The sequence below is a fragment of the Mus musculus genome, chromosome 5 (assembly GCF_000001635.26).
Source record: "Mus musculus strain C57BL/6J chromosome 5, GRCm38.p6 C57BL/6J".
Classification (NCBI taxonomy): domain Eukaryota; kingdom Metazoa; phylum Chordata; class Mammalia; order Rodentia; family Muridae; genus Mus; species Mus musculus.
The window spans coordinates 124,279,541-124,294,146 of NC_000071.6; the positions used below are offsets into that span (position 1 = coordinate 124,279,541).

The 14,606-nt window shown below is 44.1% G+C and overlaps 1 protein-coding gene across 14 annotated transcripts in view; it reads right to left on the reverse strand.

Annotated features, from left to right (window-relative positions):
• Positions 1 to 14,606, reverse strand: part of Mphosph9 (M-phase phosphoprotein 9) — a 78,439-nt gene that overhangs the window by 28,582 nt on the left and 35,251 nt on the right. For all 14 annotated transcript variants that reach the window (NR_102690.1, XR_001784704.1, XR_003955654.1 and 11 more), the window contains 5 exons: positions 12,780 to 12,867; positions 11,306 to 11,521; positions 6,837 to 6,884; positions 5,929 to 5,993; positions 4,094 to 4,195 (listed from right to left, as the gene is read on the reverse strand). Coding sequence is in view for 10 of the 14 variants with exons in the window: in XM_006530361.4 (XP_006530424.1) it covers positions 4,094 to 4,195; positions 5,929 to 5,993; positions 6,837 to 6,884; positions 11,306 to 11,521; positions 12,780 to 12,867 (519 nt within the window). In the remaining 4 variants the exon portion in view is untranslated. The remainder of the gene's footprint in view (positions 1 to 4,093; positions 4,196 to 5,928; positions 5,994 to 6,836; positions 6,885 to 11,305; positions 11,522 to 12,779; positions 12,868 to 14,606) is intronic.

Here is a 14,606-nt window from a genome sequence, read left to right on the forward strand (position 1 = left end):
ACTTGCTTGGTTAGAGTCACACCAAGATATTTTATATTATTTGTAGCTTGTTGTTTCCTTAGTTCCTTTTTCTGCCCGTTTGTCATTTGTATAGAGGAAGGCTACTGATTTTTCTATGCAGCCACTTTGCTGAAGTTGTTTATCAGCTATAGGAGTTCTCTGGTAAAAATTTTTGACAAAGAAGCCAAAATGGAAAAAGAAAGCATTTTCAACAACAAGTGGTGCTGGTCTACCTGGATGTCTGCATGTAGAAGAATACAAATAGATCCATATCTATCCCCCTGCACAAAACTCAAGTCCAAGTGGATCAAGAACCTCAATATAAAAATAGATACACGAAATCTCATGGAAGAGAAAGTGGGGAATAGCCTTCAATGCCACAGGAGATAATTTCCTGAACAGAACACCAATGGCTCAGGCTCTAAGATGACAAATTGATAAATGGGACCTCATGGAACTGAAAAGCTTCTCTAAGGCAAAGGACACTGTCAATAGGACAAAACAGCAACCTACAGATTAGGCAAAGATCTTTACCAACCCTATACCTGACAGAGGGCTATTATCCAAAATGTATAAAGATTCATGAAGTTAGACTCCAACAAACCAAATAATACAATTTAAAAAATGGGGTACAGAACTAAACAGAATTTCAACAGAGGAACCTCAAATGGCTGAGAAGCACCTAAAGAAATGCTCAACTTCCTGACTCAGCAGGGAATGCAAATCAAAACGACCCTGCAATTCCACCTTACACCAATCAGAATGGCTAAGATCAAAAACTCAAGCAACAGCACACACTGGCGAAGATGTGGAGAAAGGGGAACACTCCTCCATTTCTGGTTTATCAGCTGTAGGAGTTCTCTGGTAGAATTTTTTGACAATGAAGCCAAAACCATACAATGGAAAAAGAAAGCATCTTCAACAAATGGTGCTGGGACTGCAAACTTGTACAACCAATCTGAAAATAAATCTGGCAGTTCCTCAGAAAATTGGAAATAGTTCTACCTGAAGACCCAGCTATACTGTTTCTGAGCATATACCCAAAAGATGTTCCACCATCCCACAAGGACATATGCTCCATTGTGTTCATAACAACTTGATTCATAATAGCCAGAAACTGGAAACAACTCAACCAAAGAATGGACATAGAAAATGTGCGTCATTTACACAATGGAATAGTATTCAGCTATTAAAACATGACCATCATGAATTTTGCAGTCAAATGGATGGAACTAGAAAATAGCATCCTGGGGCTGGAGAGATGGCTCAGCGGGTAAGAGCACCGACTACTCTTCCAAAGGTCATGAGTTCAAATCCCAGCAACCACATGGTGGCTCACAACCATCCTTAATAAGATCTGACGCCCTCTTCTGGTGTGTCTGAAGACAGCTACAGTGTACTTAGATATAATAAATAAATCTTAAAAAAAAAAAGAAAAGAAAATAGCATCCTGAGTGAGGTAACCCAGACCCAAAAGGGCATGCATAGTATGTACTCACTGTCAAGTGGATGTTAGCCATAAAGTACACAATACCCATGATATACCCCACAGATCCAAAGATGCTAAACAAGAAGGAAAGTCCAAGCAAGGATGCTTTAATCATACTTAGAAGGGGGAACAAATCAGAGGAGGAGGAGGAAGGAAGGGAAGTGGTGGGAAAGGGGAGGGAGAGGGGAGGGAGAAGGGAATGGGATGGGGCGGGGGGGGGGGGGGGGTGTCAGGTGGTAGAGAGACAGGAGAGAGACCCAGGGGGCCAGGGGAATGAATGGACATCTGCAGCTGCTGGAGTTGGGGGATGGGAAGAATCTTTAGGAATTTAGAGACCTGGGATGGTGGGGGTGGGGAGAGGAGGCTCCCAGGAAACAATATGGGTGGCTTTAGCCAAGAAGCCTAACAGTGGGGACCTGGAACCTGAAAACCTGAAGAGGCCACCTCCTGTAGCCAGGTAGGACCCCTACTGGAGGGATAAGGACACCAACCCACCCACAAACCTTTTGACCCCAACTCTGTCCTGTCTAAGAGAAATGCAAGGACAAAGATGGAGCAGAGACTGAAGGAATGGTTAACCAGTAACTGGCCCAGTTTGAAACCCATCCCATGGGCAAGCACCAATCCCTGACTCTACTAATGATATTCTGTAATACTTGCAGACAGGAGCCTAGCATAGCTGTCCTCTAAGAGGCTCTACCCAGCAGCTGACTGAAACAGATACAGCTTCCCAAGGGCAAATATTGGATGGAGATTGGAGACACTTATGGAAGAGTTATGGGAAAGACTGAAGACCCTGAAGGGAATGGAAACCCCCACAGGAAGACCAACATAGTCAAATAAACTGGGCCTATGGAAACTCTTAGAGACAGAACCACCAACCAAAGCACACACGGGCTGGAATGAGGCCCCCCACTCCTATGTAGCAGACAAGCAGCTCAGTCTCCGTGTGGGCTCCCCAACAACTGAAGCAGAGGCTCTCCCTAAAGCTGCAGTCTGACCATGGTATCCATTCCCCAACAGGGCTGCCTTGTCTGGCCTCAGTGAGAGGGAGAATACACCTATCCTGGCAGAGACTTGATGCACCAGGGTGGGGGAGGAACCAGGGGATGCCTACCCTCTCAGAGGAGAAGGGGAGTTGGGGAGGTGTCTGTGATGAGGGGGCCGGAGGTGGGACAGCATTTGGGATATAAATAAATAGAAAATTTATGTGTGTGTGTATGAGACTGACTTTTAGTGGTAAAACTTTAAAATGTGCTCCAGTCCAGTATCTTGTTCTTATAGGTAATTACTTGTGCCCCCCTTGCGAATGTCACTGGAGAGGCAGCTGGTAAAACGAAGCTCCATCCTTTTGCAACTTCTAACTGAAGCAAGAACCATAAAAAGAGTTCAAGGCTGCTTCTCACACTCAAGGCTTTGCTTCCTTTCTTCTTGTTTTCCTTCTCTTTCTTCTCCTCTTTCTCTTCTTCTTCCTCCTCCTCTTCTTCTTTCTTCCTCCTTCTCCTTTTTTTCTTTTGAGGCAGGGTCTCACTGTGTAGCCCTGGCTGTCCTAGAACTCTCTCTGTAGACCAGGCTGGCCTCGAGATCCGCCTGCCTCTGCCTCCCCAGTGCTGGGATTAAAGGCGTGTGCCACTTCAAGAGACTGTTTCCCCTTCTTTTCAAAGATGCAGAGAACAGGACAATGTCAAACCACACCCATCAGAAAGATGATGGAGTTAGGGTTGTGGGAGGACATTACAAAGCTCAGCAGACCAGCAAAGTAATCCAGTTTATAGAAAGGAATACACTGGTGTTTCCTTGGTGTTTACCTTGGTGTTTGTTACTGTTTTGTTTTAGAGACAGGGTATCTTTCTGTAGCCCTGGCTGGCCTGAAACTTACTATGTAGACCAGGATAGCCTCAAACTCATAGAGATCCAACTGCTTCTGCCTCTAAATGCTGATATTAAAGGCGTGTGCCACCATGCCTGGCTGTCATCCACACTGAATGGGATGGGGGGAGGGGGAGCTACTGGCACAACTGTCCACATGAACATTGACCTCAATACAAGGACAAAGCCAACAAAAAGATTCTGGAATGGAAAGCCAAACAGGAGAATGATGGCAAACATGGAGAATAAACACTTGAAAAGAATAATCCCATGTATAACTCTTATTAAAAACTGCATAGGGCTGGAGAGATGGCTCAGAGCTCACTGTTTTTGCAATAGACCCACGCTCAGTTCCTAGCACTCATGACCAGTGGCTCCAAGCCACCAGTAACTCCAGCTCCAGGAGTCCCACACCTGCTTCTGAACTTAAGTCTATATACCTACCCAAAAAGAAAGACATCTTTTTGAACGCTGCTTACATGAGAAAGACGGAGTGAAAAAGCAGGAGCTATGCTTATGGTCACGTGGAGAGGGGTAGGGCCAGCATCAGGAACACATGGCTTGCCGGAGGCTCTCATGCCACCTGACTCTGTTTTTCTTATCCTCAAAAACACTTCTTTGTAGGGATGTGGCTGACATCCGTCGACTGTGACTTTAACATGCATCTAAGACTATAGATAATTCATCTCCAGCTCCCCTGAGGAATAGAAGGCCACACTATGTGGAGTCACTTACTTGGACCGGGACGGCCTCTCGGGAACTTTAGCGCCATTGCGAAGACTCAGCATACTCTCGTGCTCTGCCTGCTTCACCTGAGCCTCAAGCTTTGAGATTGTCCTAGGTCACAAGCAGTTAGAGTATTAAACACAGCAAAGCGGACTACACACACAGCTCGAATACCAGATGTTACCTAATCGTCCCTCTTCTGGAAGGCTGTGATAGCCTGCTGCTCAGAAACCTTCTTCACAGTTAAAGGGCACCATTACACTTGGAAAAGTTCAAAGAAAATAAACAAACAAGCAAGAAACAAACAAACAAAAAACCACAAACAAACAAACAAAAAACCAGAAATAATCAGGACAGGAAATACACGGGGCTCTGCAGAGCAGCGTTTCACAGACTATAACTACAGAAAAAAAGGACAGTCAGGATTCTGTGAAGCATGAAGTCAGAAATTAAATTTCAAAAAATAGCATCTTGATTTTTAGAAGAGGCAAAGGCTCCTTTAATAAATAAAAAAAAATTCATTAAATATATAATAGTCATTAATATTTTAATTGAAATAATTTATTAAATATTAAATAAATTAAAATATCTTTTATTATAAAAAGACAAAATCTTCTCAACAACTTTCAATTCAGAGATGAGGCAGCAACCCATCTCATTTGTACTACATTCGGAATAAAAGCTCCCTTCAGTTTTCTGACTAGAAGATAACTACCCCAGCCAACTTCAAGTGTTTCCAGTTAGTTAGTTCTTTTTGTAAAATTTATTAATTTAATTCATTTATTTCAATCAGTGTGTGTGTGTGTGTGTGTGTGTGTGTGTGTGTGTGTGTGTGTGTTGAGGTGTGGATATGTGGAAGTCAAAGGCTAACTGACTCTGAGGTGTTGGTTCTCTCCTGCCACCTTGTGGGATCTGGGGGAGTCATAAGGCTCACTGTCCCTCTTTCCATTCTTTAAAACTGTATGGGGGCCAGTAGGAAAGCTGAGGGAATACAGGCAGGCCTGGGAAGGAACAGCTCTAACATGACAGGTATGCCCTCCAACGTGGTAAGGAGCGACTGGATCAGGCAGGTGGCAAGTCGAGACACCTTGCTGCTCTTTTCTGTGTAAATCCTTCAGATTAAAGTGACTCTAACCCTGGGGTTGGATTTGACCCAAACACAACTATAAAAGGTATGCTCAGAGGCCAATTTAAAGTTTCCTTTTTTTAAAGGATTTAGTTTTGGGGGCTGGAGAGATGGCTCAGTGGTTAAGAGCACTGACTGCTCTTTCAACGGTCCTGAGTTCAAGTCCCAGCAACCACATGGTGGCTCACAACCATCTGTAATGGGATTTGATGCCCTCTTCTTACCAGAAGACAGCTATGATGTATTCATATATATATATAAATAAATAAATATTAAAGGATTTAGTTTTAAGAGTATGCACTTGTACATACTCAGGGGGTTACAGTGCACCTCCCATGGTGCTGGGAACTGAACTTGGGGATTCTGGAAGAGTGGTGTGTGCTCTTAATCACCAAGCCACCTCTCTAGCCCTAATTTTGATGTTTTTAGTCATCTGCAATATGGATCATTTATGATCAGACTTCAATCAGACTTCTCATTGTGCTGAAAAAAAACAAAGCAAAATGTCTGGAGAAATGCACATACCTGAGACTCAATCACCAATATATTCTAATCATTTAAAAATGTCCTAAGCTAAAATGTAATGCATTTACATGCCCAAGGATTAGGATACTACTAGATCTCAAATGGCTTTGAAAGTCCTTGAGAGAGTTTCTCTTCCTTACTGTCAATACAAACACAAAGGACAATTAGCAGTTTTTATTTGTAGGACACTTACCTTTTCAAGTCAGAAATCTGAGTGTGTGCATCAAGCAATTTGTTCTCAGTTGTGTTTAATGTATCCTAAGGGGAGAAAGAATTTACATAACTGGAGATAAGCTCTCAGATGGAACCTTTTACTTCAAAATGTGTAATATAAAGCAAACGTAAGGCTAAACAGCCAGCTGTTAACTGCAATGGAACTCAGCAAGGATGGCACGAGCCGAGCCGGGGAACCAATCTGGGCAACTCCAGGGGGAAGCAATAACACTGTCCTCTCCCAGGGACTAACAGATGCAGCGTACTGCCTGCCTAATTAGAAGCAAGCTCACAGTAAGAGGGATCTGCGTTAGGTCCAGAGGTGACGGAAAGCTTAGCAGAACAGCATGACAAAAACCTTTAGTGATTTGCAGGCCTGACAAACTCAGTCTTAGCTGTAGCTACAGAGGGTTCCCAAACCTTACAAATCCACTGTCCCCTACTGCATCCAGTTGACTGGCCAGAGTGCAGCTTTACTGTGAGGACTCACTGAGACCAGATATGTAACTCCAAACAGAGCCTCAGTTAAGAATTCAGATACAATGTATAGATTTTTACTACTCCATAAACACTACTGCTTTGAGAATTCTAATTTTACAAGGAGTAGATGGTCATCTGAGTGTATGCAATCAACTTCTGCCCAGTTTCTTCTCAAGCCATATCAAAAGCAACAGCCATGCAATAGTACTTGGTACATTAACAGATCTTGCAAGCAAACGTGTCAGTCAAGTAGGGCAGATATTTGAACATAAAGACATCAACAGAGGAAGGGCAAACACATGGACTTTCAAACAGCTATGGATGGAGAATGGGAAGAAGGGCCAGGCATTTTGCTTCCCAAGCCAGTACCTATGGAAAGCCCGACGCAAAGCCTGGACTGACCCTTACCTTTACTCGCCCGTGTTCTTTGCCGAGGGATTCGTACTCTCCTAAGAGCTGCAAAGAAAACAGAGAATTGCACACAGAGCTAGAGAGGAAGCCAAAGAGCAGCACTCTTCCAACTGCCAAGGTCAGTAAGGGAAGCTGACAGAGAAGCAATGGCTCTGGAAAGGGGACAGGATGATTCCTGATAGAATGCTTGAAAGCCTTTTGCGTCTCAAACAATTTCATTTTATTTATTTATTTTTAATAAAACTTCCTTCTTTTTTTTCCTAAGATTTATTTCTTTTATTTTATATGAGTACACTGTAGCTGTCTTCAGACACACCAGAAGAGGGCATCAGATCCCATTACAGATGGTGGTGAGCCATCATGTGGTTGCTGGGAATTGAACTGGGGACCTCTGGAAGAGCAGTCAGTGCTCTTAACCACTGAACCATCTCTCCAGCCCTGAAACAATTTTAAAAGCAGAACAAAACAATAGCAATACAAGCCCTCAACATAATAGTAAAATGTGTTTGTTCTGTCTTTTAAATTTTTATTAGACTGTCCTACATTTATTTATAGAATAAACACACAAAGCCAAAACACCCACCTAGCATTATTTAAAAATACATATGGTGGTACAGCCCTGGAATGCCAGCATTCAGGAGGCTGAAGGAGGATGGCAGAGTTGAGGGCAGTCGGACCTTACACACAGAGAGCCCCAAAGATGAGGACAAAACATGGCTACAGCAGAAAGTATGCAAATGGTTCTTAAAAATAACAGAAACCCATCTAAAAGGGCAAGGGAATTCTAGGCCCTGCCACATCCTGTGCCACTAGATAACTGCCCAAACCAGCTGCCACTCAAGGCTACCAGGTATAAGTGAAAACACATAGAAAACACACCGTGGAAAAGAGGGCTTAGGTTACAGCTCCTGCCTAAGAGCCTTCCTGCCCCCTTCTGCCTGACACTGGACCCTGGATGCTAGGCCTGACAGTCTCTGCAAAGACTGATATGCCCGAGAGAACAGAGCTACAGGAGCTAAGACAGCTCGGTAACCCTTGTCCTCATTCACACATCCATTCCAAGGATGCTGCCCACCAGTGAGCCACCCTGCCCAGGGTTACAAAGCTACCTCCTTTTTCTCTTTTTAATTTGTGTGTATGTGAGAGAGAGAGAGACAGGGAGAGGGAGAGGCATAGATATCTGAAGAAGCTAGAGGAGGGCACTGTATCTCCAGGAACTGGAGTTACAGGGATTTCTGAGAGACGGTGCAGTGATTAAGAGCACTCACTGCCCTTCCAGAGGACTCAATGTCTGTTCCCAGCAAAGCTACTTTCTAGTTAGCTTTGAAAAAGTCAATCTTAACAGATAATGCACCGTTCCATGTAGAAAAGGCCCTAACATTAAAACACAAGAAGGAAATGAGAGGAACAGAAGGCAGGGCCGAAAATAAAAGTATGTTTTAAAAAATGATGGACGTGGGTGGGGTGGGAAGTCATTAGAATAGAACGGAGTATTTCAGGGGAGTCACTGCCTTGAGAGGGTTTTTTTTAAAAAAACACCCAGGCTTAGAGAAATAGCTGGGTAAGAGCACTGGTTGTTCTTTCAGAGGACCCAGGTTCAAATCTCAGCACCCACACAGTGGCTCACAACTCCAGTCCCAGCAGATAAACCACCCTCTCCTGGCCTCTGAAGGTATTGCATGCACGTGATGCACATACACACACTCAGACAAAACACTTCAGCACACATTTTAAAAAATACAATCTATTAACACACTGGAATGAGTGTGTATATGCCTTTTATCCCAGCACTTGGGACACAGAAGCAGGCAGATGTCTGTAGGTTTGAGGCCATTCTGGTCTATACAGTGAGTTCCAGGACAACCAGGGACTGTATAATAATAGAGACTCTGTCTTTTAAAAACAAGCAAAAAAAAACAAAAAACAAAAAACAAAAAAAAAACCACAAACAAAATTAAAATAAGAAAAAGGTTTAAAAGTTAAAGAATCAATGTGAAATCCAACATATGTCTAGTAAGAATTCTGAAGAGAACAGAAAAAAACAAAAAACAAAATCAAAAAACAAAAAAATAACTAGTAAAACAGGAAACTCCCAGAGTGAACAGCCTCGTGAACGCCCCCACAAAACAAGGATCATAGAACCACACTGCATCATTTCAGGTGGGGCAAGACCCCAACATTTCCAGAGAGAGGAACCAAACCAGTGACAAAGACCACTGCCCACAACACAACAGAGGCCATGATCAAACAGATCAGCACAAGTGCAGCCTGTGGGGTCATCACAGGCAGTGGAGGATCTCACCACCCGTCCAGCTCCTTTCAGACCCAGGCAGCCATGCGACAACATGGCCCTGGCTACTGGGAAGACAGCAAGACAAAATGATTTCAGATCACCTAAATACCACAACTTAAGAATTCAGATACGGGGCTGGAGAGATGGCTCAGTGGTTAAGAGCACTGACTGTTCTTCCAAAGGTCCTGAGTTCAAATCCCAGCAACCACATGATGGCTCACAACCATCTGTAATGAGATCTGATGCCCTCTTCTGGTATGTCTGAAGACAGCTACAGTGTACTTACACAAAATAATAAATAAATCTTTAAAAAAAAAAAAAGAATTCAGATACTAAAATTGTAAGAAAGCCAGCAAGACGGCAGGTGAGGACACTTGCCTAGACAACAAGGTGAGTTTGAGTCCCAGGACCCAGGTCAGAGTTGTCCTCTGACCTCTACATATATGTGTAGACACACACACATATACAAACAAACATACAAATAAATGAAGTGAAAACAAAAACAGACAACCTTGAACCCAATCCAGTATCAATGTTTTATGAATCCAATTTTTTTTTTTCGAGACAGGGTTTCTCTGTATAGCCCTGACTGTCCTGGAACTCACTTTGTAGACCAGGCTGGCCTCGAACTCAGAAATCCGCCTGCCTCTGCCTCCCAAGTGCTGGGCTTAAAGGCACGTGCCACCACTGCCTGGCTAGGAATCCAATTTTAAGTGAAATTAAATCCACATAAAATCTGACACTCTCTTCTGGCCTTTGTACATACCAAGCAAGCACACAGTACAAATGCACACATGCAAAACACTCCTACACTCAAAATAAAAATAAATAAATCTTAAAAACAATTCACACCTGGGCTGTGCAAACAGCTCAAGAGGCCCAAGCTTCTGATGGGCAGGCCTGCGCTCAATCCTCAGAAGCCACCATAGAAGAACCAGGCTCGGAAAGTCGTCTTCTAACTTCCACACATGTGCACCTGCACTATGCATACATAGTAAGACTTAAAAAAAAAAAGTCAAACTAAGCTAGGCAGTGCATGCCTTTAATCCCAGCACTCTGGAGGCAGGGAACAGTTGGGGCCATACAGAGAAACCCTGCCTCAAAAAACAAAAAAAGACGGGCGGTGGTGGCACATGCCTTTAATCCCAGCACTTGGGAGGCAGAGGCAGGTGGATTTCTGAGTGCGAAGCCAGCCTGGTCTACAGAGTGAGCTCCAGGACAGCCAGGGCTACACAGAGAAACCCTGTCTCGAAAAACAAACAAACAAAAAAAATCAAACTGGCTCTAAAGGGCCATAGATGCAGCTATATTGGCAATATAGCTTGCAATGTCCTGGACTCTATCCACAGCACCCAGGACAGGGAAGAGCAAATGGACGATAATGACACACCACAGACAGTAAACACACATACACAGACACACACACACACACACACACACACACATTTACACTTACATTAAGGTCCTAAGCTCTGTCTGTGCAATGGGATGGGGTAAGAGCAGGTGGCAGCACAAGAACAACAGAAACAGCCAGGCACAGAAGTTAACACCTGTAACCTCAAGAGACTGAAGCAGGTGAACCATGAGTTCAAGGCCAGCCTGGGCTACACGGCAAGACCCTCTCTCACAAAGAACCCTGCTCTAAATCTGGCTTATATCATTTTATCCTGCCAGACACAGCTATGACAGCTCCAACGTTGACTCACTAGAAACAGAAGAGGGAGGGAGCTGAGCCAGCCTCCTACAGCCGACTTTCTGCTGCAGGATGAAGTTTCCATCAAGAGGGTATGTGGAGACACAGCAGTCAGTTACTTTGGCATCTAAGGCTTAGACCAAAATGTGCCCAGGAAAGTCATCACTGAGTACACTAGAGTACACTAGCTAATGCATTACTTTTGGCCAGCTATGGCTTGAATGGGCAACGGTCCCTACAGGCTTCATTTGAGCACTTGGTCCCCAAGCTATTGGCACTGCTTAGGAAGGTTGTGGAGACTTCCCAGTGGAAGTGAGCCACAAGGGCTGGGCCTTGAGGCTAAATGTGACTGTTATGTGACCACGCAGACCCCTGCTTCTGCCACCATCCTCTCCCTGCCTGTAGCCATGGCTTCCCCTTCATAACAAGGATCCTTCTCCCTTAAGCTGCTTCTGCCTGAGTCCAGGGTTGGCGACTTACATCCTGAAACATCTTGTTTTCTTGTCTCAGCCTCGCTTCCTTATCATCTGAGAGCTTGTAAGCATTCTCGAAGGCTTCCTCCAGATCCTGCAGGCGACACTTTAGCCGAGTGATGGTGTTATCTTTCTCCTTATTGCTTGTCCTCATTTCTTCAATTCGTTCCTGCAAAACTTTGGAGGCACTGCTGGCTGCATTGAAGCGTTCTCTCAAGTCACTCTACATAGAAATGACAGAGAAAAACCACTCTAAGTGACGATACCTTGGTATTAGCTAAAAATGATGTGCATTAGAACCAAACATACAGATGGGAGTGACACATTTCATTGTGTCCTGGGACAGAGTCTAGAAAGGACCACTCTAATGAAACAATGCCACGAGATTAACCAAAGGTGGACACAGAAAACAACTACACAGGGATATAATGATTCTAGGACCCGCATAGACGGGACTGTTTGTAGATGACCCCAATGAAGAAATAAATAACCACAAACATCAGAGGAATTATGAAACTGTCCTAGAATACACTGCTCAAAACTAACATGCTGGGGATGGGGAAGAGAATCTCGGATCCCATTACAGATGGTTGTGAGCCACTGTGTGGTTGCTGGGAATTGAACTCAGGACCTCTGAAGAGCAGTCAGTGCTCTTAACCACTGAGCCATCTCTCCAGCCCAGGACGGGGGCTTTTTAACCATACTCTATGAAAATACAAAATTAAAAATGCATTTCACATGTTAGCATTCATTCAATGATTATGTCTGGAATACCATATAGGTGCTAGACCACAGGATGATGTCAAATGTAAGATTAAGGCTGGGTCCAATACCTCGTGCCCCCATCCACTTGGTTAGAAAGACTGAACTGCAAAGACTGCGTAAGCCCACGAGTCCAAGACCACTCTAAGCTACAGCACAGCAAGACCCATCTCTAAACAAAACAACAGAAAGTAAGATATTAAGATACTAAGATTCTAGAGAGATACTAACTCCTAACTTGGTGCTGGAGTTTACCACTTAGATAGAGCCAACTAAAACAAAGCAACAAAGGCTGGGGTGACTCGGTTTCTAGACACTGGCCTAGCTTAGCAAGGACCTGAATTCTACCCAGAAGGGGACCAGCCATTAAAGCAGAGACAATGTATAGAACAAAACAGGCACTTTTTACCAAAATTTTGCTTATAAGGTACTATAAAAAGAATAAAACAGCCAGGCGTGGTGCTGTACACCTTTAGTCCCAGCACTTGGGAGGCAGAGGCAGGTGGATCTCTGAGTTCAAGGCCAGCCTGGTCTACAGAGTGAGTTCCAGGACAGCCAGGGCTACACAGAGAAACCCTGTCTTAAAAAACAAAACAAACAAACAACAAACCCAGTATCTGCACTCCTGGTTACACAGTCAGTCAGTAAGACTGAAGCTGTCATGATCCACACATTTTAAACATCATACACTAGACCCGGCCCCTCAAACAAGCACATACCACTTCTATTTCTAGCAAGTTGTTGTTCTTCTCAAGTGTGCGCACTCGACTAGTAGCTTCATTCAATGCACTATCCAGCTGGCCACACCTAGGAAACAGAAATTTAGGATCAGTTAGAAAACAAAGAGCATTAAACAAAGCCAAGAAGCTTGTCCACATGTAGTATAAAGCAATGTTTAAGGCTCCTCAATGTTAGCCAACACCCAAGACACCACTTTCGTACAAGCGCATCCCAGATAGTCTAGTATAGCAAGGCAAAAGGGTAACGCAATGATCAGAAAGATCCCTCGGAAATAGCCAGAGGAAGGTTTTAGAACACAGCACGAGACCTTGAAGTCAATTATCAGCACCAAGCCGGGCAGTGGTGGCACACGCCTTTAATCCCAACACTTGGGAGGCAGAGGCAGGCGGATTTCTGAGTTAGAGGCCAGCCTGGTCTACAGAGTGAGTTCCAGGACAACTAGGGCTACACAGAGAAACCCTGTCTCAAAAAACAAAACAAAACAAAAAATCAGCACCAGAGGACAAAAATGAGAACATTAGGCTGTGCAGATATACTGAACTAGCCACAGCAGTGACAGGAAAGGTGGACGGCACTGTGTCCTTTAGCAGAAACCCAAATGTGGCATTTGTGATGATGAAGATGACAAGGCCTAGAGCAGAGAGGACTTTCGGATGCCATGGCCCAGTCTTGAGGATGTGCTGAGCGAACTAAGTCTGTCACTGTATGCCAGCAAAAAAACACATACCGAACCTCTGCAGGAGCCAGGCTTCCATTCCAAGGACCCCATCCCCCCAAAAAGGAAAGATAAACACTTCACTTGCAGACTGTGCAAGTTAATGGACACACGGAGAAATGAGGTGACCCGGGTCAGTGAAAAGGACGTAGGGAGGAGATGACCGCCTAACAAGCATAGGGCTTAAGTTCATTATTGATTTTTGTTTTTCACTTTTCTTTTCTTTTTTTTTTAATATTTATTTATTTCATGTATTTGAGTACACTGTAGCTGTACAGATGGTTGTGAGCCTTTATGTAGTTCTTGGGAATTGAATTTTTAGGATCTCTGCTCGCTCCGGTCGGCCCCCGCTGTCTCTGGTCAACTCCACTCGCTCAGTCCCTGCTTGCTCTGGCCCAAAGATTTATTTATTATTATACATAAGTCACTGTAGCTGACTTCAGACGCACCAGAAGAAGGCGTCAGATCTCATTATGGGTGGTTGTGAGCCACCATGTGGTTGCTGGGATTTGAACTCAGTCAGCTCTCTTACCTGCTGAGCCATCTTGCCAGCCTCTGTTTTTCACTTTTCTTTTTCCAACATTTATATATTTGCACTGGGTCGGGTTGGGAGGCTGCTGGGTACTGAACTTAGTACCTCACACATGCTAGGCAAGCACTGTACCAAATGAGCTATATCTCCAGGACAGAATTTCAGGGGGGTTCCCCCTTTTTTTTCATTTACTTATTTATTCAATGGGGAATGGGGTAAATACATGCTGGTGTGTGTGTGTGTCTGTGTCTGTGTCTGTGTGTGTCTCTGTGTGTGTGCAGACAACTGGCAGGAGTCTCTTCTTCTTTCCTTCTACCATGTAGTTTCCAGAGATCAAACTCAGGATGCCAGGTCTGGCATCAGGCACTGCTACCCAGAGTTTGCTTTGCAAGTCAAAAGCGATTCTGGAGCTGGAGAGCCAAACAATGTGAACAGATTTCAGCCACCTAACTGCACACTTAAAACAGTGAATTCATTCTACATAATTTGATATTTAAATTTTATATTTTTAAAACAGAGAACACTGTACAAAATGGCTTGGTGTTAGCTTGGAAAACT